At 42.5% G+C, this 20,849-nt stretch overlaps 1 protein-coding gene across 10 annotated transcripts in view; it reads right to left on the bottom strand.

Annotated features, from left to right (window-relative positions):
- Positions 1 to 557: 557 nt before the first annotated feature.
- Pde10a (phosphodiesterase 10A) overlaps positions 558 to 20,849 on the bottom strand; it is a 534,453-nt gene continuing 514,161 nt past the window's right edge. For all 10 annotated transcript variants that reach the window (XM_058580935.1, XM_046449363.2, XM_058580942.1 and 7 more), the window contains 4 exons: positions 13,009 to 13,120; positions 10,114 to 10,194; positions 7,293 to 7,381; positions 558 to 4,654 (listed from right to left, as the gene is read on the bottom strand). In XM_058580935.1, the coding sequence (XP_058436918.1) occupies positions 4,537 to 4,654; positions 7,293 to 7,381; positions 10,114 to 10,194; positions 13,009 to 13,120 (400 nt within the window). In that variant the 3' untranslated portion in view covers positions 558 to 4,536. The remainder of the gene's footprint in view (positions 4,655 to 7,292; positions 7,382 to 10,113; positions 10,195 to 13,008; positions 13,121 to 20,849) is intronic.

Raw genomic sequence — 20,849 nt, 5'->3', positions numbered from 1 at the left:
TTATGTTGGGTATTTGAGCGACAGCAGAGAATGGGGTTATCGGGGTGACCTAAGAAAAAAACAGGTTGCAACATCCATGATAGGATGATGTGTTAGGTGACCTGGAATATTAAATAATACAGTTTTAAACTAAATTTATATCAGGAATAAAAACATTTTGCTCAAACTTCTGCAAATAAATAGTGCCTCAAAGTTATTAGCTGGGCATTAAAATATACACGCTGACTTCCCGCTGTGGTCCTTTCATGACATTTTTCCGGGGCCTCAGAGCCAGGCCCAGGTATACATGTTTCAGTTATAATTTCTCAAACTTGAGGACAGAGCAGGCAGACTTTACAACTCAGAACGCACTGTCTGCTGTGAGGTTGAGAGAAAAATTAGGTGACTATCATGGTGCTTCTTTGGATTTTAAATGCACTTTTCTTAAGCAATATTAATATGCGTTTCTCTTTGTTCTATCTTCTTAATCTGGAACAAGAATTCCACTGAACTTTTTCTTTCTTGGCTAATTTTTTTCGTCACATAAAATATATCCAATGCTTTAGGCAACCAAACTGTACAGTTTTTGGTTTGTTTATTTTTTAAAGACAACAAAAACAACATGTACTGCACTGGGCATCACTAATTTAAACTTAGTATAAATGCGTAAAAAATTGAGCAAAATGTGCATCAGGTTAATACTCACACACATGTGCAACTCTAACAGCCATGCGCTGCTAAGCATGGGGAACTGACTTTAGCATACACAGCCAACTCAAGTTGTACAGTGATTGATAAATCAACACTTGCAGTAGAAGGGATCCACTAAAGTGACTAAAAGAAGAGTCATTGAGAATTACAACCTAAATAAAATCTAAGTGTAGAAAGCAGACACATTGGAAATATATAGAGAAGTGATTTTCAAAAATCTGAATCATGCCTCTGGTACCTGCAAGCCAACAAAACCACATCAGACGCAGTGTTAGTTCTTAGGTTTTTTCAGTAAAGACAATCTGAGCTGTTCATTGGTTGCAGTCACCAGGGTGTATGTCAAGCAAGCCAAAGAAAGGACAGGAATCTGATGAGGAGAGAATGGTCCTGGTTCACTCAACTTGATCAAATTAACCAGGGATGTGGTCCTTTCAGTGTTTTCAATTATATTTAAGGAAAAAGAAAGAAGGAGGAGGAGGAGGAGGAGAAGAAAAAGCAAACTAATGACCAGGAGAGAGGAAGTAAATAAAACTGCAGTGTTTAAAGTCAAGGCACAGGCCAAGGCATGGTGAATAATTTAGTACTGTTAGAGCTCAAACCTTGACTTTGAATTCAGAGACCAGAAACACAACATGGCAAACTAAAAACCCAGGTATCTAGGGATTTGTGCATCTCTGCATGTCCTGTACAAAATTAGAAAAACAAAATTTTAAAACATGCTAAAAAAGAGGAAACCTACACTGAACAAATCTAGTTTCAGATCAGATGGACCCTGCATCCATGGCTGTGAGCAGGCACCCCTTGGAATGCCACTGTAAGGGTCACCATGAGGAGGGGCCAAGATGGAGCCTGCTGGCTGGTGGCTCAGCGGGCTCTTTCCCCAGGTCAGTCTCTCAGACTCATCTTTGCAGTAACTACAGCAGGGGCCTGAGATACAGGTGTCCCTGCCTTGGGAAAAAGGCCATGTTTATTAGCTGTTTATACCCACTGCATTCCCTTTTAGTCTTCCTAATTAATTAATTCATTACTAATTAATAAGATGCTTGCATTTTTGTAGGATTTTATACCACTGACAGGGTTCGATGCTTCATGTTGTTGTTGGCATACATTAAAAAATGCTCACTAAGTCTGGAAAGATAATGGAATAATTGCATTACCCATTACTAATCAACATAAACAATATAAATTTCTACAAACTGGACTTTCTACATTAGTTATAGCTGCTTACTGAATTTATATCAAGGAAAATCCAGCCTACTCTAAAATATCACCTTAATTTGGCATTAAAACCTCTGCCTGGCTTCTGGTATCACACTTCCCTTTTAAGAAAAGATCTGGGAAAAAGTCGAGAAACAGTTTGTCTGCCAAACATATTTGCCAAAATGCAAAGATGCTCCTGACCATATGTTTTCCAAAACGAATCGTTAACTAAATATCAGTGCATCCTAGGCTCTTTTTAGGTCAATCTATGCTTCCTAAAACAATCTCACACATGGCAAAAGTGATGGAAACACTTGATGTTATAGCATATATTACTTTGTTCAAGCTGCAGTTCTATTATGACAAGATTTCACAAGAAATGGACCCCCCCAGCAGAGCCACACACTCTCCTTTGGAAAACTGTTCAAAGTAGAGTCATACAATACAATACCCTTGGCCATATCAAATTAAAAGAATTTCCTGTGATCAGATCAGAAGAGCAACCTTCAAATGTAAAAGCGGCCATGAGATTCCCCGCCCAGTGGTTGTTTTCCCCATTAAGAATCAGGATTCAGCATGCCTTTAAAATCCTTTTAATTAAACAATAATCTTAAATGATAACCCCCCTCCTGAAATTTACCTTACAAATTAGATTAGATGACTCAATTCATTTACATAATGAAAGTTGTATTTGATGGGATCATTTAATAAACTCATATGAGGAAACTTATGCAACTTTTTAGAATTTTATCCTCATTGAATAATCACACTTCAGTCAAACTTATCAAGCAACAGACATTTCTCAACACAAAAATCACTTTTTAAAGAATGAGGATGATTTTTATTTTTCATACACGTTTGCCTCTTTCTCCCTATCTTTGCTTCTGTCTCATGTGTTATGTGAGTGCATCATATATACATCTGTGTGTGCACACATGCTACATGCATGCATGTATGTGTGTGTAGATCTAGCCACAGTCGGATTCCTCTCTTTAGTTATTACATTTTACTTCCTATTACTTAAGTACAATAGCAAATGGAGCTCCATGGAAAGAAGATGGCAACTTCAGAGGCCCACAAGGAAACTGAACACATAGTGTTAATCTAAAATAACAACAGTGGTTATGTACAGTCAACTCTGCTACAACATAATAAACCATGTTGTAGAAAAGGCTTTAATTTTGCAAACATCAAGCTCATATGAATGATGTGTATGGTATCGAGTATGCATAAGCCTATTTTTAAAAATTTGTTTTCTAAAGTAATATTCCATGTTCCTGCCACGAGAATAGAGAATGAGCTACTCACTAAGGACTGGGTGTCACTTCCTGAAGACTCTGATTCCCTGGGGTTCAGATACCACTGTGCTGTGGGTGGGCTCAGACTCTTTAAAGCACTAGCAGGACCTGATACTGCCTGTTCTTTAATGTCTGCAGAAGGATCCAGAGAGCGCTGTTGGACTCTTCTAGACACTAACCTGTTCAGTGGTATTAGTCTGCCAAAAACTCATATAGGAGCAACCACCCAAGTCACTGGTTTTGATGTGGATGTTTAATCTGGGAGGAGAGAACAGGACAGAGACAAGGGACAGTCCAAGGGCACTGTGCCTCCCCATGGCTGTGCCCCCCACAGCACGCCTCTGAGAGGGGACTGGGCAGCGCGCAGAGAGAACAGGAGGGATGACAGCAAACTCAAGTGAGCTACGGAACATCAAAACGTCAAGGTGCCATTTGATTTTAAGAGAACTGTATGGTCTTTTAGCGAAGTAACTTTTAGAATGAACCTTCCATTTTGAATATGAGTCTAAACTTTTTCCATGACAAAGTGACAATTTCAAGGACTCATTATTAAATATTCACATTTTACATTCACACAAGACTTATTCATTAAAAGTTTTATATGCCTTGCTTTTATTTTGTTCTTTATGCAAAGATTCAATAAATTTTCCAAGAATACAATGAGGAATTTTTTTTAACTCTTTGACATTGTTTGAACTGAGACTTGAAGTTCTGAGGCTGACAGGGTGCACACCTACAGCTCTTCTCAAAAGGCCAGACGTCCGCTTCCCTTAGTGTGAAGCCAGCTCACCGCCCTCCACCGCAGACGTGGAGCGTTGGCTTTTCCATCACTTCTGACTCTGATCTTCATGACACTGGTCCTGAGGCGCTGGGCTACAATTCAAGTCAACCCCAAGGAGGTCACACAAGAACATTCACAATAGGAAAGTGTAAAAACCTATTTATAGCCAAGGACGCCAAAGCAACAATGGTGTGAGAGCCAAAGTAGAATAGCACAAAAGTACCGTGTCAAACCCTCAGAGAAAGACGCCGTGGAAAGCACCCTCTGAGCAGTCTTGGTCCATTTCTTGTAAGGCCTGGGCAAATCAGCCTGCTAGAAAAGGACGGGTGGGGGCTGGGGAGTCCTGGCCAGCTGACTTCTGAACATGGGCCCTGCTGGCTGCACTCTGGCTGGGTGTGTGTGCTGAGACCCTGGGAAGTCGTCTGCTCGCGCACACACACACTTGACGTCAGCTTCTCCAAGGTTTTCACCCCAGCTACCAGGTGTAGGTTTTCCCCCCTCAAAAATAAAAGGAAAAAAGTCAAAGAAGCAAGATGAGACTCGCTGGTGGGACGACTGGCCCTGCTGTCAGCCATCAGTCTTCACGGGTGGCTTCTCAGAGGTCTCTGGGGCCGCTGGCGAGGCTGAGATCCACTGGGCACTCTCCTCCCCTCGGATCACCTTCTCCCACTGACTGAGGTTATCCCTGGGGGCAGAAGACAGAGGTGACGATGAAAAGAGAATTTCTGCATTCGTCTCCAAAGCTGACCAAACAGCCCTGTGGCCTGACTGGGCACAAGGCTTCTTGGCCCCTGGGGTGAGCTGGTTGGGCTGCACCAGCCATGTCTCCACAGAAAAGGCCTGGGAACCACAGGGCACTGGGCACCTCACCCCCACAAGCTCCAGTCTCAAAGACAAAGCCACTCAAGGGTCAGGAAGTGCCATTTCTTAAGCATTTGGAGGGACTGACCTTCAAGGGAGTGAGCCCTTGAGGTGCCTGCTGGGCTGTGCAAGATGAGGAAAGGCAGGGATGGCAGTGCAGGAGGCCACTGGGCTGTGGCAGAGTAGGACCCAGGCGTTCACACTGCAGGCTGGACACAGGGCTCCCTCTGGAGGCCTGGAGACACTCCTCACCATGCTTCAGATCTCATTCTGAATACTGTGTCACACACAAAATGAAACTGCCTGGCACAAACTCTTAATTGTCTTGCTACGGGAAAGCCTCACTTGTGATCTGGTGCCTCCCGTCTGAAGTGCAGGCTGCTCCTCCCGCAGCCCTCTGGTCTCTCTCGAAGCCCTCAGTTTGAATGTAACAGGCAGGTCAGCCTGTAACCGTGGGATGGCAACTGCTGCAGGACCACCAGGGTGCTCTGCATGGCTAACCCTGCAGAACTCCTGGAACACTCCCATCTGGACTTTGCTTTCTGTTATGCAAAGTCAAAATCAGAAGGGAACTTTGACACTGGCAAACAAAACTCATACACGGCACAGTAAAAACTCTTTCCACAATTTTCTTTTATTGATATGATAAGACACCTTCAGACAAAAGGGCTTCCTAAAATATAGACTGAAGAGTGCTACACTTCTAATTTCCACACCATAACATGAAATAGCATTTTCCCAGACTCAAGGTTTCCTGGTGCATTGGAAAAAGGAAGATGCTACATTTGGCATGTTTCCTTGAATACCGACGACACATGCTGATTTTTTAAATTCTAAGATTACAGCGGCCTTAAAGAGATTATGTGGTTCAGTCATGTCTGCTGCAGAAGAAGGTGTCAGAGCCACCATGATACTGTGTCCTGCATTCACAGAGCTGCCCACAGAAAGCAACTCCACCATCCGCAGCCAGGGCCACAGCAGCTATGCACTCCTCCCACTTCTAAATATTTAGCATGAAACAGGGAATTCTAAGCTACATGCTGGAGTTAGATTGATGCTCCAATTTCTCTTCAGTGCGCCTGACTTCCACAACGGGATCCCACCAGGAGAGTCCTGGTCACATGCCAGCCTCCCATCATGGCTGAGCCCTGTGCACAGGGCCGACTCCAGTAAACCAATCACAGCTCAGGCCGGCCAAGGCTCCACCCAACTAAGGCGGGTCCAAAATCTCCCCAGGAGGAGCGAGGAAGGAGAGACCCTATCTCACATAGGAAAACCATCATTATTTTATGCTGCTGGGTAGGCTTTGCCTGTTGTCCTTAAAAAATAATCCATAAAGTAAATCTCAACAGCAGAGAAGGGAGAGCCGGTTCTGGTTCTGGTTCTGTGTGCACTGGCCGACCGCGTGTCAGTCCTCGTCCTCCCAGAGTGCATCCGTGCCCATGCCCATGCCCATGCCCATGCTGGCTGTGGTACATAGTCAGGAACACCATGGGGCACCTACTCACAGGCTTTCCTCAGAGGAACTTCCTTTAAAAGTTAATTAAAAATATTCTTAAGATTTTAATGTTCCTAACTGAATTGAATCCTCAGGAAAAAGTGAGGGAAGGACAGAGAGTCTGAAGCTAGAACAAGTAAGAGATAGCTTAAATTTCTTTTGGAAGAAAAAAATACTTAAATAGGAAGGGGCCCCCATTCAAGTTATCTCTTTTTTCCATTTAACTCATTAACTATGACTTAAGATAAGCCTCTTTCCTAATAAGCATCCATGAACGGAGATTACTGTTTGGACTTTTTAAAAAACAGGATTGGGTGGGACCTCTACAGGGTTACAAACACCTCCTGCTCCTTCCTGGATGATTTTGTGAGTGAGGTTTTCACATATGCTCATGTGGCACATGTAAGGAACTACAGTGGCTGTGAGATGAGCTTGGGCATCTCCTGCTGCTACACCTGGGCCTTCCCTGTGGCATGTGGCCTGGTCTCCCATGTCCAGGGAGGAGCCCCCATCAGCAGAGGCCATTTATAGGGCTAAGCAGAGTGTGCTCTCTCGGTGCCCAGCCAGGCAGCACAGGTGTAAGGGGGCACCGTCCCCTGAGCAGAAAGGTCTCCACAGCTGACCCCGACTCCGTCAGCAGGCCTGCTCCCCACCGCGTCCTGTCTGAGGTGCGGGATGAACTGCCTGACACCAGGTGGTGTCTAAGCTTCACCTCTGATGGGCGCTGAGCTGCAGGGGAGGAGGAGCTGGGAAGCTGGCCGCCAGGACCCCCAAGACACTAAAAGAGGGAAACTTGATACCTAGGCAAACCTAGAGCCTCTCAACTCATGTTTGCTGTAAACTGTAGATAAGACACATTCATAAGTCGACGGAATGAAAAGTCCTACATGGAGTCTTGGTTGTTATTTGCTCTGGATTTCTCTTGTCTTCTAGATCACATTACAGCTTGAACCACTGTACGTACCTGCATGCTTTCAGCAGAGGCTCGGTCGGGGGGAGGATCTGGGTCAGCGTGGTGTAGCAGGGAATGGCCACGGCATTGTAGAACCCAAGCTGCCTCCGTGCAAAGTCATGGACAAGAAACAGAACTGCCCATTAGTGATCTAGTCGACCTCAACTTCTGTTCTCAAGTCTAATAACTATAAATTAAATCTTCTAGTTGTGCTGCATGTGATATTTGGGCTCAACGACTACTACTGCTGAATGCAGTTTAAAATGCATTAAAATACATCCTAGAAATAAAACAAATAAGAAAAAAACATATTACAAAAGTCTATATCCACTGAGATCTAAAACCCAAGTTGAGCTACAGGGGATCTACTGATATGAGTTAGGCTATTGCTGTTGCTGGTTAAGCTCAGTACTCCAATGCAGGCATTTCAGAGCTAAGTCTGTTGCTCTACAGGTCTGACTTGCATCCAGCCCGATGTTCAGGTGTCACCGAAGTGTCCCCATCTACTGTGCACTATCCTTGGAGTGGGCACCTGATGGCCTTCTCCTTTTATTTTTTACCTGTGATAAACGTTATTTACTATATCATAGCTCTCTGGTGTTATTATTCTCTCAAAATGCTAGATTTAATAGTTCTAAATTCCACGGTAAAAATATTTTAAAGAACACTTTATCAGGAATTTTAAATCACTTGCTAATAGATAATACTGCGTCAGACTGGAGGCAAGATGTAAAAGATCCTGAGACTGGTGGCAGAGAAGGCAGGCGGTCCAGCCACCAAGACCCGCCCAGGATGGGCTAGCTCCACTCACCCCTGGCCCACGACTGCCCAAGTGCCAGCAGGACTCAGGACAGGTTCAGGGGGAATCCACAGGCCACAGTTTACCAATTTCTTTAAAAAACTGAGCATCAAGGACATGCATCAAAGGACAGGGGAGAACAGAGGCCCCGCAGTGCCTTTCTGCCTTCTCCTTGGCACGGTTCCTGTCAGGGCCATCTTCCTAGGACAGTGTCTGTGCAGCTTCCTTCTTAACTCCAGACCTCATGCAGAGATCCCCTGATTCTAATATTTAGCAGGTGTCATGAAGTAGAAAGTCCCAAGAAAGAGAATAATTATTGGAAAGTAGAGAATTGCATTATTATGACAAAGAATATGTTCACTGTACTCAATAACTGGAGAGCAGCATAGTTGATAAATATTAGCTGATCACAGAGATATTTTATCACACTATAAAAGGACTCAAAGTTTTGGCCCAAAGCAAGCAATTCTAAAGCAAACTATTCTCCTACTCAAAACACAAAAACATAACCTAAACCCTGAGTGCATCAGGGAAAAATTTTCAGCCCTCCTATATAGTCTATTATGATAACTGTTTAAACACTTGCAAAGGAAAATTTATTAAGATTCTTTTCTTAAACCATGTAACAAGACAAATGCCAAAAGAATTAATAATCAAACGTAAAGTGATGAAACAAAGAAGAAACAACTGGAGAAAATACAGGAGCGAGTCTAGTCAGGGTGGGAAAGGACTTTAAAATACAACATAAAAAGCAAACCCCAGGAAGAAACAATGAGTCGCTGTAACCCCAAATAACTCCATGAGCAGGGATAGCAGGCGATCCTGTTTGTGTGTGTGTTTGTCTAGCATGCAGAAGAGGTATGTCAGGTGCACTGTCATGTAAGAAGGAAAAAAAATGAACCACCCAAGGCAATTGCCAGGAGTAAACCACTCACCTTCCCTGTCAGGCCAACCCTCTCTGAGCCGTGGACTTGCCCACATTAAATTTAAAAAGAGCAGGAACATAGAGAACCTGTCCAGAACCACCATACCGGGAGGATCTGACATGCTTCTAAGCAAATTCTATAAGTTTTTGTCCGTAACTTTCTTCCTATTGTGTCATTAGAAGATTGGTAGTTTAAGTTGGTCTCATAACTGAGAAAAACATCACATACACACATGTACCCCATTGCAAAAGCTCTCTTAGAATATTAAAAAATCGACATGGATTACAATGAGTCCTGGAAAGACAATCATTAATGTCAATTATTGTTAAGAAAAAACTTTATAAAATACTAAGCACTGGGCTGAGGTTGTGGCTCAGTGGTAGAGCACTCACCTGGCACTGGGTTCGACCCTCAGCACCACATAAAAGTAAATAAAAATAAAGGTATTGTGTCCATCTACAACTAAAAAACATAAAAAATACTAAGCATTATTTTTGAGGAAAAAATAGACCTGACACAAAATCCATGATGCTACTCTCAAAAAACAAAACAACACAACAAAAACTTAGTTCAGCCAATGACAGAGTGTGTTAATAATTCGAAGTCCTCCATCCCTGGGTTTCAGGTCAGAAGAATCTATTGACGGCAATGCCATCTGCAGAGAGCTGGGCTTCCTAAGCTCCGTCTTCTGCCACCAAGCTGGGGTAGGCAAGGTGGTCTCCAGCAGCTCTCGTGTGTCCAGGAGCATGCCCTCCTTCCTGCCCTCAGGTAGCCACACCCTCCAGACTCCCCACCTTGGTTTGCAGGGTCAGAGCTGGCCCTCCATCCTCAGTGGGAACACCAACTTTTGGATTCTACTTTTCCATCCCTCAAGTAAGATTCCTAAGAGTGTGTAAGCTTGTGCAGGTTCAGTCAAGTGGATGGTGGTTCAAGGATATAGTTCTTCTCCCAGTTCTCAGTCCCTGAAGGATAAATCCTTGACTTTCCTCATCAGTCACTAGACCTGGGATGACCCACTTGTCCCTCTACTCTGCAAGGTGTTACAGCTTTCTCTTCGTGAATGATTTTACACCCACATGAACAACAAGTGGACTCCCCCAACTCATACCTGCCCCTGTGGGACTTCATCCTTCTTGTCTCTGTCCATCATAGGGATTGGCTGTATTCCCAATTTCTTCATTTCATCACCCTAAAATAAAGGGGAGGGAGAAATTATTCTCTTTCAATTTTCAAATAATCATAAAATGTTGGTATTAACAAGTTATGCCCTTTATTATTTTTTTTCAAAAAATATTGCTGGATACTGTCTTGAGAAGAAGTACTGGGGACTGAAATGGAGCAAATTATATTTCATGCATGTGTAATGATGTCAAAATGAACCCCATCATTATGCATAACTACAGTGCATTAATAAAAATATTTTTAAAATAAATGTGTCAAAACAATAAAAAGCCTAACGGCATCACTATTTGGCCTTTATTCAGATGCTCTCCTGCACAGAGTCTCAGTCCTCTCTCGGCCTTCGTTGTGCTGATACACAGTTAGTGGGAGTTACAGCAGGGGAGAAACAGTGACAGTGGGGAGGAGCAGTAAACCAGGGACAGAACGGAGCGGGGTAAGCTGGGCTGTGGAGAGGACCACTCAGCAACAGTCTGAGGACGTTAGGAAGGGACACCAAAGCATCACCTAGTTTATAATCACGGTAAAATCTGTGTAAAGATTTCTCACATTATAGGCTCTGGGCTAATTTGTAAGCATTATTTCTGTAATCCTCATGAAACAATATGAGATGGATGTATTATCTTCATCTTATAGATTTAAAAAATTATCTTGCTTTTTATTTGCTAAAACTTGTTAAAATCTTCTTCCTTAACATTTCCTGAGTTTCTCCTACTCCCCACTCTTCCCTACCATTCCTTTAACAGTTCAGTGGTGTTAACTAGGCTTGCTTTCGGAATCGCGAGAGTGGCCTGGGTCTTCCGAGGTTTGCTGAGGGAGCCCTGCAGTACCCCAGAGCAGCAGGCCCTGAGCACTCTGTGCGCGGCCAGGCGCGGTGCTGGAGAGCCACTCCGGCTGGCTGACGTCACTTTAAGTGTTAACATCAGTGGTTCCAAACCTTTCTCTGTACCATCCTAGGTGAGTGAAACCCATTAAGTTCTTTGATCTCAAGAATTGTAAAAGTAGTATAAGTAAACAGATTTTTAAATAAACACCGATTTGAATATTTCTTAAAGCAAGGACAAATGCCCAAAAGGAAAGCAACCATGTGCTGTGGACCAGGTCTGTAAGGAGGGCTCCCAGGGACAGAGGGCACTGGCTCTGCTCCCTGCTGCCAAGTTGACTTCTGTCACAACAGCTGCAGAGAATGTGAAGAAGGTACTGACATAATCAGAATCATCATCAACCAGCTGCCTGGGGCCACATACTAAGTGCCAAGCAGGCTTTAATTAAATCCCAAGCAAGGTGGCTGAAGACCAGGCTCTCTGATCACTGTGATTCAGATTCTGCAAGGAAGCCGGTGGGAAGGGGAAGAGGCCCAGGCCTGCTCTGGTGGTGGCTGTAGCAGGAGTGTGAGGTGGGGCTGGAAGGAGAACTGTGACCCTAGGTGTGCAGATCAGACCTAAGGTAACTGTGTTCCTGTCTCTTCCACAGACTACGAGGGAAGTCCTTGAAGACTGTGCCCAGGAGCACGCTGGGTGTTACATCCTACTAGTGGACTCAATATTATCAATGAGCTGGATAAAGGGTAAAGGTCACCTTGCAATTCTGACACTTGTTGATTCACATTTAACAAAGTTGGTTAAAAACGAAATATATTTAGGTAAAATTATGTGCAAAACTAAGTGGTATTTATAGAAAGTACAAGTATTCTGGGTTACACATGCAAATTAAGCTGGCTGTGATAGTAGTAAGCTAAACATTACAGTTCAGACAAGAACATCTAAAACAATCTCCTTAAATGAGTCTGACAGTACCTAGGTTCTGATACACACACAATAAAGCAAAGAAAGGAAGTCCTGCAAAAGCACACATGCACAAGGCGTAAAGTAGTTGGGAAAAGCAATGGCAGGCGCACAATCAACTCGGGCTGTGGGCCTCAGGCAAGGACATTCCCTGGCGTACCACTGTGAAACAGTTCAGCATTATTATCCTTTCTAGTCAACCTGTGAGTGATTTTTAATTTTACATTTTGTTAATTCTCCTGCCTACAAGAGATATGTGGCTGAATCCTCAACCACACAACTCTTTGCTCTCCAAATTGACCTTTACATCTCTACTCCAAGAATGAACCCAAAGGATTTATCACTCTTTTTCATAAAGTAAAATTTGAACATGCAGACACATAGGTATTTGTGATTCATTTGAACAAGAGAATTGTATTTACTTTCTTTCAGAAAACAAATTAAGGAATACAATGAACATTAATGATAATTTAAATAATTCAGTCAGAGAAACATGCTAACAAAAGTCATGTATGTGTTTGTTTCAGGAAGATCATGAACTAAATTGCACACACTCCACAGAACTCACAAATGTGTAGGTGTTGTGCCCACTGGCATAGCCACGCCTTCTCGTGTGTCTGGGGGCACCATGATTATTCTCCTATTTCTCCCCACAGGTAAATATAGCCCACGTATTATGGGTTCCTCTTTGTCTACTGCCTCAATTAGATGTCCTGTAATGTTTATTGAATGAACATAAGATCTGCTATTAAGTAAGGGAAATTCCTACATGATTTTTCAGAAATAAATTCCTATATGCTTTCAGTTGAGATTAGAGAATTTACACACACTTTCAAGGAAGATGTAATAGAATCATGATTCTCATTTCATGTGCATAATTCCTAAATCCTTCTTCATTTTTGACTGATTACACTGTTCTGAAATAACCAGAAACATGAGCAATTATGATAATAAACAAATTATCCACACATTAAATTTTTCCTCAAATATTTTCCCATTTCTTGACATTATCTATGTTAATATAAGAATCAAGGACATACCTCAGCCCAGAATTCTGCATATATATCATTTGCTGTCAATTTTGTAACTGGCCACAGTTTTGTCACAGAGCAAAGATCACAGGCAGTCATCATCAAACCAATAACACGGTCTCTAGAACACAATACAACACTGGTCAGCACAGCACTGGCACATTTGTAGTAAGGACCAGAGAGACTTGTGCATTTACAGCAGAGGGGTATTCTTCATGATAGGAGAAAAGTAGCATTAAAAAGCAGACACAAGGAACAAGCAGGACAGTCAAATGGCACTGAGGAACAGTGTCTTGAATGGTGAGAACAATCATTCCTATCCCTAGTTCCATGAGGTATGCACTGTACCTTCCTGTTGCCTCAACATTACTGATGAAACCATATGTCACATGAGCTATGCTCATTTCTCTTCCCATTCCTTGGGACACTCACATGGCTACACACCATGTTTCATGTTCATGGAAGTTTGGAAATTTAGCATGGTTAGAAACCTTGAGAGAGAATCTCTCCCAACACTTGGATTTGCACAAAGAAAGTCTGGTAGGCACAGAAGTGGTGATGGGCAGCTCAGGACAAGGCCAGAAAGGACCCGAGGTGCAGGACTCTCTCTGACTACATGTGGAGAGTGATGGGTCACCTGCTCTTGAGCTTTGCTTTCTGCTTTTCAAGTGTCCCTCCCAATGTCTCCCCTCTCACATCAAATGAGCTTTCCTCTCAGCTGCTTGGCATTCACACCCATGTGCTCCACACCTGCCTTTCTAATTCTCTAAAAATGGCTCATCGTTTCCTTTGAAGAAAAATGATTGAGTAAAAATTCAAACAGATATATTCCCTATAATCTAACTAGAACGAAGTCTATACTTAAAAGGAGAACCAAGCAGTAGTTAGTGAATAATTTTAATCTAGTTCTTTTTAACAAAGCAAATTACATAATTTGAAAAAAATATATCATCATCAAAAATAGGAAACTGTAACCAGTGAGATGATGTCATGATTTCCAGTTCACATTGGAGTTCCAATGAGTCTGACACCACTGCTGCCATCTGTGCACACAGTCCTGCCTGGGGCTGCAGCCTGGGGTCAGGAGACAGAGATGTGTCAGGAGCACCTTCTCTCAGGTTGGCAGAGGATTACAACCCAGTTGTGCTCCCTAAAGATAAAATTCCCAGATGCCCGGGAGACTGCTTCTTCCTATCACCCACATCTTTGACACCTATCAATTACAAAGTTTTCTATCAGCCCATTTCCTTTCATCCACTCAACTATCTATCTCTTTTACAACCCTACTTTTTGTAAGGATATATCTCTTATAGTTTAGAAAGTTCATTAGAAGTTATGTATATTCTTCCTGTAACCCACAGATACATCTGAAAATCTATGTCCCTTAATCAGGATCTATAATATTTTCTTAATGGAGTAGTTTATGGCTTAAACGAATATTTTTGTATTTGGCTTCTAAGGAATAAGTATATTATCTATATTATCAGTCACAGCAAGTATATTATCTGTTTTCTCTGCATGTAAATTAATTTAAACAGAAACAGAACACAAAAATTGTTTACAAATAATTATTTCATGTGATTAAAATAATTTAATCTCCTTTTGTTCATATTCACCAAAAAAATCAACATTTCTTTTTCTCTGCTCAATAATATAAGCTTTAATCTTAAAAGAGATTTCTTATTTCATAAATCTGTAAAAAAGTTTAATAGAATTGGGCATTAAAAACATGTAAGTGTTTTTTCCATTGGAAATCACTGCACATGTAAACTTGGCACGATGAGGGTTAGAAAGACTGATACAGTTAAGTGATTTAACAGCAAAACAAAACTTAAAACAGTTAACAGTACTTATTTTATTGTTAACTAAAAAAGAAAAAAAATAGAAAGTTGGCATAAAATGCTTTTAATAAATACACTCTGTTTTTATTTCTGATTACAAATTAGTTAGGTGGTCACTTAATGTGAGCTAGAAACAACGTTCTAGCTCTGCTCATGAAAGGAAGGCAGACCTAACTGCTATGGATGCTGGATTCTTAATGCACTTATTCTGTGCACCATGAAGTACAAGCCCATCACACAGCCTGTGGCTACACTCATTTAATCCAAAAAGTTTTGAATGCCTGCATGTAGCAGACATAGGTATAGCAAAGAACAAAATACTAGAACATTCTAGAGGGGGAAGGTATATAATAAACAGGTTCAGAAATTCATGCAGCAACTAGTGCTGTGTAAAAGTGAAAATGAAAAAGGTTAAAAAACAGAAAAAAGAAAAAGGCCACCACTGGAAGACCTGAGACCTGAGAGAGGACTCCATCAGAGCGGAGAGTTCAGGAAGACCACGGGAATCGGGCCTGGCCTGCTGGGGGAAAACAGCAGGGAAAAAGAAAGGTGGGAACGAGGTGAGGCTCCTCCCATCCACTGAGGTCTGAGAAAGTGGCCAGAGCTCGGCTAGCGATTTACTTTTGTTCCAAGTTTTATGATGAGACACTGGAGGCTTTTCCAGGGGCAAGACAGCACATGCCATAGACGGCAGCTCAGGTCCTCTGGGGGAAGAGGGACTCAGAACTGTGAGGGCAGGGCAGACCCGAGGCCACCAGGAGAACACTAGGGCAGTTCTCACCAGAGTCCCATTCTGCAGCATGTCCTCAGGGACACAAGGGCAGACCAGAGTGGGAGGACGGAGACCTTGGAGGCAAAGCCATGTGGAGCTGTGTTAATATCCACAGAAGCTAAAATTCTTTCCCTTCCTTCCCACCCCCACCACATGTTACCCTGGACCTGGTGGAGTTAACGGAGAACCCAGGTTCTCCGACATGTGGACATTCTGGTCTAGAAGCCGCAGTGTGCAGAGCTGCCTTCTGTGTGCCAGCACACTTTAAAATGCTCCATCAGAAGGTCTCAGAACTCTCCAGAAGGGAGGAAAAGAAGCCACAGAGGCTGTGGGCCTTCGGATGAACCACTATGGGCAGGAAGGAAGCTCCCCACCCTCCCCACACATGTGAAGAGGTACTTGGCCAAGGACAAGATCCACATCTCACGGGAGAACAGTGGAAAAGGGGAGCAACAAAGGAGGAGACACCTACTGACTTTACAGAGGATTTCAGGTAGAGGCACAAGGGTAAGTAAGACTGTGTTCTTGTGTGACTGTAACAACAGTTGCTCATCTGTGTGAATATTCAGAATTCAAAAGAACGGAGTGGCTGGCACTGTTTTCGCTATAAGGTAAGTGCTTTTAAAAAGGTCTCTGGGCACTAGGTGTCTTGTGGCCATCACAGAGCCCTCTGAGGTGTCCCAGCCTCCTCAATGCCAACTGACACGTTACAACAGGAAAAAATAAGAAATGCAGCCCAGGTGTAAAGCAGTGACTTCACACCAGGTATGGCAGCTTGGGTCCTAACCTGAAGCAGATGTCACACTCCGGAGAATCCAGAGGGGCTACAGGAAGGGACCATCCACAAACATGTTGGCTGGCTGGGTTAAGGAAACAGGGAAGTGGGAAAGACTGAGGGGTCAATAACAGAGCGGAGGTCCCACTTCTGAAGAGACGAGGACAGGAGCAGGTGCCAGACCCAACCTGGGCCTGGTTTGTAAGAGATTCTAGCCCCTAGCTCTGCTGCACCGCAGGCCAACAGAGTCGAGGCCAGGGGAGGAGACACAACTTTCCACCTCCAGCCCTCCTGTCTCCTCACTGCCACCCACAGTTGAGCTACCCAGCACACACTTGAAATTGCAACTATTTAAATATGAAACTACATTACTTATTTATATATCAATATGGCACAGAAATACAAAAATGTTTTTTATATTTCTTTTATTTTTAGTCGTAGATGAACACGATACCTTTATTTTTTTTATTTATTTTATGTGGTGTTGAGGATCAAACCCAGTGCCTCAGATGTGCTAGGCAAGCACTCTACCACTGAACCACAGAAAACCCCAGCCCAGAAAATATTGTTTTTAAGCCAGAATTTTTACTTATCTAAGAAAACTCTTGCCATTAGATCTTCAGACTCAGCTTAAAGTGTCTGGGTAGCACAACCAAAACTATTACAAAAAATAGGGGGAAAAGAAATTTTAAAAAAGCATGTCCTGCTTGTTTATCTTGGAATGCTCACATACAACTGATCAAAGACCGAATTTCTTTCTTTCTTTTTAACCACTTGGATATTTGATGTCAGTATTGACATTTAATTGACAAATTCTCTAACTTAATATTGATTCCGTGAAATTTATTTTTTTATTACCATACTCAAAAGCTTACTGCTATGTAAGGTGTCCTAAGGACAGCTGGAGTAGGCCAGAAAGGGGGCTCCAGGTGCCGCAGTCTGGCTGGGCACAAATGCCGCAGTCTGGCTGGGCACACAATCACGAGCCACCACACAGCTTGTAGATTCAAACAGCAACTCTTTATTCCCGAACTCACACCAGCCGTCTACAATCACGTTCTGGGGAAATCCACGTTCTCTGCCCAAATCCACGTTCTCTGGGCTTCTATCTCTCAAAAAATACTCTGAATCCCGTGAGAACTCAAGGGGAACTCAGGCAGCAGGATATGCCCTATTCCCAGCAGGAATAATCTTAAACCTTAAACCTGGAACCTAAACCGGGAACGCCCTAATCCGCCTTGGTCCTTGAGCAAGGTCACCTACATTCAATGTCACTGCAACATGGGGTACGCTGGCAAGGAAATTGTCATACCTACTTGGCTAATGGCTCCCAGCATCCAGGGACTCAGCAAACACCTGTCTCCTGGGGGTGCAGCTGGGACATTTTCTTAAGGAAATGTCATCTACCCTCATTTTAATTCCTCTGTTTTCTTTTAGAATAGTGATATGTAATATTTGAGAAGAAACAAGGTTAACACCTTTCTCCCTTCAGTTATTATTTTAATGATTCTTCATTTTGTTTGTGTAAATCTATCTTTGAGGAATTTTAAATCACCAAATTGAGAAATTTAAATCATGTTTGCAATAACTATGACACATTGTGTCCTTACTAATTTAGTAAGTATTAATTAGACTGAGGATAAAGCGGTTTCTCTGAAAACATTGTGAAGAACTACAGAATCAAAATCAGAGGAAGACTTTAGAATCTGTTTCCAATGACATGAACAATAACTCTTCAATATAAACACAAACATGTTTAGAGTGACTACCTCACTAAAACATACTTTAAGTTCTAAACTCTTGATTTCGTAGAACCCCCTAAATGCTGATACTTTTAAAAATCATTAAGAGAGGAAAAGAAATCATATCTGAATGGAAAATTAATCTTGAGCAAATGTGCACCTTTTCAAGGGACCTGCCATTATTAAAACTTGTGTCGGAGCTCTTTCTTGAATCAAGAAACCTTCCTTTGGAAACCCAAGTACAACAAGTAACTTCAAATCAAATGAGGACATTCAGATTTATTTTGGAACCTGGTTTCCCCACATTCAAGTTCTTCTGTTTGAGCACAACAGAACTTGCAGACGGGTCCTCCCATGTTTACTGCAGTAGGAAAGACTGATGGCTGCTGTTGTCACGTTTGGAAAAGGCCAGAGGAAATTACTTTATGAGCTAAGGAAAAGCATGTCACACAGACACACCTCCTCTTCTTCGAGAACACAGGCTGATCCAATATGAAATACAAGGAAGCAAAACTTAGAAAACCTACCCCAAACATATATTTATCATTTTTAAATGTAAGAGGCTACTTTAACTCAATATATAGCTTAAACAGACTATGGTCTTTTCTCTTTTTATTGAGAAGTTTTTAGGCAGCAGTTAAGTCTGGTCATATTTGGACAACAGACCAAGATCACTAGCTTCAGTAAGAAACATATGAACTCCTTTCTCCCACCTTGGCTCAGTCCACAACTGATTCTAAACAAGACCTTCATTTTCAGCTGTGGGAAGTACTGTGGGCACAGGGTGAGAAACCAGTGCACAGGCACAGAGGCAATGTCCTCTGTAGGTGCTCCCATTTCCTCCACCTGCCTCCCATGTCACCAGCCAGCTTCCCTGTAAGTCAGACCTAACACGGTCACTAATTCACTTCTGGGACCATAAGGTCACTTAGCAGCCTCTGCTAAGTTCAAAGGACTTATTCATTAGAAAGCGTAATTACACTTTATGCACGTGTAATGTAAAAATGAATTTTTCACCAGTATTTGAAAGATAAATGATGGCTTTCATATACAATTGCTCTTTGGTTGTTTCACTTTCAAAATAAAAAAAATAATAAAAATTACCTACTGTCTTATTCTCTTGCTATAACAGAATGCTATACAACAAGGAAATTCCAAAGAAATTTGTGACTCATAGTCCTGCAGGCTGAAAAGCACAGGACTGAAGGCCTTCCTGCTGTGTCACAACATGCTAGAAATGGGTGAGGCCCACATGGGACAGAAAATCAGGCCAGACTCACCCTTTTATCAGGACCCCATCATGAGACAGTAACCACGATCTCAGTACCAGTCTTTACCCATTCACAAGGGCAGAGCCCTCATGGTTGAATCTACTTCAAAAGGCCTCATCTCTTAATACTGTCATGACGGAGGTTAAATTTCAACATGGGTTTTGGAGGGTACTTTCAAGCCATAGGCTCACTATCTTTTAGTGGAGTTGTGATCATAATGCCAACACTAGCAAGATATCTAACAATAAATGACATCAGGGATAGTTAGCAAGGACCACGGGTGAGGGCAAAGAAAAGAAGTTGAGAACTTCCAACAGAGGGCAAGGGAACCCATCTCTGGATGTTTTCATTATGAAGAATACAAGCAATAATAAGTGTTGGCGAGGATGTGGGGGAAAAGGTACACTCACACATTACTGGTGGGACTGCTGGTGTTTAACTCCAGAATGATAGGCACAAAGTATGAGCAAGCCATCAAATGAAAGAAAGACTTGGGCAAAGTCCAATGGACTCACAAACAAGAGACCCATGCAGATTTGCTGGGAAAGTTGTCTGAATCAAAATGGAGTCACTTTTGTCAAGCCCTAATTGTCCTCCAAAACCAATAATAAATACAGCTGGGAGATTATAAAGGAAGGGACCTCAATCATGTATTCCTGATAATAAAAACTATGCACCAAAGACTGTCAGAACCGGGACTTTACACAAAGGCTACTATAACTGCACACAGAAAACACTTCTGCAAGGACATCTGCCCAGCACCTGTCTGCAGCCTCAGAGTGGTCCTTCTGCACGCGTGATTTTAACCATGTGGCTGAGGATTAGTATATGCGGACCACTCAAGGGGTCCTTCTCCCTTGGACTATAAGGAGTCCCTGTTGTTTCAGTTTCCTTGAATGTGCACACAGTTCCTAGAGCATGCATGGTCCCACTGCATGCTGCCTTTCAATCAACTAATTTGGGAGAATCGTTTTCAGCTTTTCATGTTGACAAAACCAAGGATGATGAAGCAAACAACCACCACCACCAAAAGAGCCGGCTTCATGTCAGCATCACAGGACAGCTGAACTGAAGCTGGGAACTGCTGCCTGCAGAGGTTTGCACTGTGACCTGAAAAATAAATACAAGCTTTGATCTATCTTTCACAGACCAAATAATTTCCAAGCCGATAAAACAGCTACACATGTACAAAGCCATGTGTCTTTAGTAAAAATGCATTACATTTTCCAATAGAAAATGATTGCCTTCCATGCTTTACAGCACACTTGTGGAGAAAGAGAATACTGTGCTTTGAGCAGCAGAAGGGCTGAGGGGATACTGCAGCTGTTGACCAGCATCAAGGAGCCTACCTCCAGACTCGCCAGTGCATGTAAAGTACTATCAAATTTTGTTTTCACAGAAAGAAAAACCTACCTTAAAATTTACATGGCACCTCAAGCAACTTGAACA

The sequence above is a fragment of the Marmota monax genome, unplaced genomic scaffold (genome assembly GCF_021218885.2).
Source record: "Marmota monax isolate L192 unplaced genomic scaffold, Marmota_monax_Labrador192_F-V1.1 WCK01_AAM20220418_F8-fsc00083, whole genome shotgun sequence".
Taxonomy (NCBI): domain Eukaryota; kingdom Metazoa; phylum Chordata; class Mammalia; order Rodentia; family Sciuridae; genus Marmota; species Marmota monax.
Note: the sequence above shows the minus strand (reverse complement) of the source record. Positions and strands in the feature narration are given on the sequence as shown.